This window comes from Aplysia californica, unplaced genomic scaffold (assembly GCF_000002075.1).
Source record: "Aplysia californica isolate F4 #8 unplaced genomic scaffold, AplCal3.0 scaffold00782, whole genome shotgun sequence".
NCBI lineage: Eukaryota > Metazoa > Mollusca > Gastropoda > Aplysiida > Aplysiidae > Aplysia > Aplysia californica.
The window spans coordinates 156,530-160,559 of record NW_004798052.1 but is presented as its reverse complement, the minus strand read 5'-3'; the positions used below and the strand labels follow the sequence as shown (position 1 = coordinate 160,559).

The following is a 4,030-nucleotide window of genomic DNA, read 5'->3' as shown; positions in this document are numbered from 1 at the left end:
GAGAGAGAGAGAGAGAGAGAGAGAGAGAGAGAGAGAGAGAGAGAGAGAGAAATAGAGAGAGAGAGAGAGTTAGAGTTGAGTATGAGGGGGAGGGGGGGGGTAGGTTGGATCGGGCAACTACAGGCCGTGCATTTTAAAGTATGACCAGTATTTTTGCCAATGACTTTTGATAGAATTCACCAATCACCAATATATTCAAAATTCTGAAACCAATCTGGCTCTATTAAGCAAGGTTTCCTCATCAGCTTTATTAATTAATCTAAAACATTAACTGATTTACAGCATTAATTTTTTTCGAGGGCCTGAGCAACGCGTTTAATATGAAAATATGCAATTAAAAGCTGGATTATGTAGTGAGAGTTGCCAGAGTTGAGGGTCAGACCAAGACAGGCGTCATCGTGTGTACTTAACACACCGAATAATATTATTAAAGATAAGATAAGATAAGATGAGATAGTACTTTATTATCACAGAGGGAAATTTTCCTTGGATGCGAAGGACCGTAAAAACACTTGCAGGTATACTTAAAAATTTTAATTATATATTACTCTCATTAAAATTCAATATGAAAAGAGAAGTAAAACTGACAAAATGTACATTTACATCAAATGCATCATTCATCCACATGCATGAATTTAGATACAAGACCTTTGGAGTTTTAAAAGAACGACTGCGCGTTGGTAGTCTAGAGTTTCTGCTTCCGCCAGCTTCGGTATCGTGCCATTCTGGGTCCAGGGATTCAAGTCTCAGCTCGGTTCGATATTGTGTCCATGTGAAATACACTTGACATGGATGATCCCATCTGGCTCGGTCCCGTCGGGGATGGGCGTAAAATTTGGAAGTCCGGCCTCTTAAACAACTTTACAGTGTTACAAGGGCATTAAACCAATACAATTTCCCGCGTTTCGCACATTTCACAAGGACTTTTCAGAAATACGTGAATATAATTATTTGATTCAGTCTCTTTTCGTAAGGCCCAAATCCCTCTAATCCCAAGGGTAAGTGCCTTTTAATAAGACGTTACGACTGTGAATAATATCGTCTGGAAAGAGAATTAGAGACTTTTAAGCAGTTTTATAGTATCAGTATGCAAATAAAAGGGAATCAAAGGGAATCAAAAGCTACCCCATACAATCCATTTTCGTTTTTAAGTGGAATGCCCATAATAATTTTAAAAAACGACGCACGGTGCAATAATTGAGCAAGGGGTGGGTGTGGTTTGTTTGAATACTGCTAGCTCATGATCTCTTCTGGGTAAACTGACAGAGTGCCAGCTGTCAATTGAGATGACATTACGACAGACGAAAGAAGTCATAAGAAGTCATAAGAAATAAAACTGTTTACAGACGCCATGTCCTTTAGCGAACGTGTTTCTCTCTCTCTCTCTCTCTCTCTCTCTCTCTCTCTCTCTCTCTCTCTCTCTCTCTCTCTCTCTCTCTCTCTCTTTATTTTCTCGTCCTCTCTCTTTATATGTGTGAGTGCGCGCGTGTGTGTGCTTGAGGTTTTTTTAAAAAGATACCATTGTATTGTTTTCTCGCTGCAACTCAGTTCTCCTTAAAAAATATACGGACGATAGATGTTTGACATGAAAAAATAAGATCAAATTGCACCGAGGTACCCGCTAACCACCCTTTAACATCATATACAAAATAGCAATTACGGATCACTTAAACCTCAACTGGTGCCAACTATACAATTGCCTTGGTTTTAGTACACAGCAAACAAAAACACCATGGGTTGGGAGGTCGTTCTACCTGTCGCAAGTCCTTGCTTGAGCTAGATCTTATGGCTGTGCACGCCTTGGCCTCCTCTTGCCTAATATTGGTTGGAACCTCATCAACACAATTTAGATTATCATAGTTATCATAATAGCGTGTTGCTTCGAGCCTCTTTATCAATATCTATCTAGGCTGTCTGTAAGTGGAAGGGAGTTCCAACAGTAAGACAAAAGCTAGATGTAAAATCTTCACCGAGCGGGAATTGAATTCACGCCTTTTGAGATCCCTGAAAAAAATGGGGCCAAAATATTGTTTTAAAAACATTCCCACTTTACTTCCCACCTATGATCAACCTATTCTAGACCACGATGAAACGGACATTTTTATTTCATTAACTTTAATAAATGTGTTCGTTCCGACTTCAGCCCTATCAAGCACCAAATGAACAGCAACGATGACATCTACAGATGGTTTATAGGCATGCTTAGTACAAGAACTTTGTATTCTTGTTTGTTGCATCGGCTATCGAACCCCATGGGTACGTCCACATTCATCATAATTCTCCATGAGTACATCAACAATCATCATAATTCTCTATGAGTACATCCACATTCATCATAATTCGCCATGCTGTAGCATCTACCTTGAACAAAAAGCATGGATGCACCAAAGTACATACACATCCATCATAACTACATCCACATTCATCATAATTCTCTATGAGTACTTCAATATCCATTATAATTCTCTATGAGTACATCCACATTCATCATAATTCTCCATGCTGTAACATCTACCTTGAACAAAAAGCATGAATGCCCCAAAGTAACATTGTGATAAATAAAGTAAGAAAAGCTCTCATTGCCCGCGGTTTACAGAAGTCGAAAGTCGAGAGTATTGTTCTCTGCTCTTATGTGATTCATCACGTCACCAGGAAGGCAGAACGCTTCCCGATCCATCTCTCCTGAGAGGAATAATTATTATGAGGAGACTCTTGGCACGTATGAATAATTTGGTATGTTGTGGAGGATCCCCCCAGAAACACTGACCATCTGAATACATCAGAGATCCCTAACTCTTTATAAGTGGACCTTCTTCACGGGATGATGATCAGAGTATATCCGTCATAGAGAAGCTCTACACCAAAGTTTCTTCACGGACAACGGATTCAGCTGAAGAAACGCACTGACAAATTTTTGTTTAAAAAGCTGATTACTCAAGTGAACTAATCTCAGCTAAAGGAACAACCCCTTGGCTAATCCAAAAGTGGTTGATGCAGAGAAAGACAGAACGATCTTCCTGGATAGGATACAAGACTTATACTAACATAGATTTTGCTGTTGTCAAATCTATAAAAGGTAGTAGCTGTAAAGTAAATACTGACAAGAACTTGAAACCTAACGTCATTTTCGTGACGGACTTCTGGATCCTGTGCCTACCCATTCAGCATCTTCAAGTTCAGGCGATATACGGGTGACCTTCGCTATGTCTAGCGACGACAATATCATCGACCTGGAGAACAGAGATCCGAACAATCTCAATGACCAAGTCAAGGTAAGAGTATAGTTTTGGATAATGATATGACAAAACTACTACTACCTACTACTACCAAAAATAATAATAAACAGCATTGATTTGTATAGCGCGAAATATTCCTGCTCAACATAACGCTCTATGCGCAGCACAAACGATATGAACTAACAACCCGGTCTCCCTCCTTCACATCTTTATTATTGTGGATCTAAAGGGGATTAAAAAGCACTTTGAAGGCAGAAGCCTCTAAAATAGAAAACAATGTGAAAGGGGGGGGGGGGGAGGTCAGTAGGGGCCAAGGAATATGGCTGAGATGATGTGGAAAAATTGGGGTGGGGTGGGGGGTGCTTATAAAAGAAGCATTCATCAGTTGTAGATTCCGTGGATGCCTGGTGGCGCCGGTAGTCGTGTCTTAATTAAGTGGTTAGACTAGCGAACACTAGTAGTGGTTAGCCTAGCGAACACTAGTAGTGGTTAGCCTAGCGAACACTAGTAGTGGTTAGACTAGCGAACACTAGTAGTGGTTAGACTAGCGAACACTAGTAGTGGTTAGCCTAGCGAACACTAGTAGTGGTTAGCCTAGCGAACACTAGTAGTGGTTAGCCTAGCGAACACGTAACCATGAGATTGCACGTTCGGGGGTTGGAGGCTCAGCTCTGTCCAACGTTATGTCCCCAAGGACGGCACTGTACACGAATTTTCCCTCTTGGCTCGATCCTTTTGTAGATGGTCGGTTCAATAACCTTACAGTATTGCTAGGGGTGTTAATAAACCTACAA

General features: G+C 40.6%; 1 protein-coding gene across 1 annotated transcript in view; it reads left to right on the top strand.

The window, feature by feature from the left end:
* Positions 1-2,897: 2,897 nt before the first annotated feature.
* Positions 2,898-4,030, top strand: part of LOC101862143 (caveolin-1-like) — a 3,024-nt gene continuing 1,891 nt past the window's right edge. Inside the window, exon 1 of the mRNA XM_005109480.2 lies at positions 2,898-3,272. Within this exon, the coding sequence (XP_005109537.1) occupies positions 3,204-3,272 (69 nt within the window). The 5' untranslated portion in view covers positions 2,898-3,203. The remainder of the gene's footprint in view (positions 3,273-4,030) is intronic.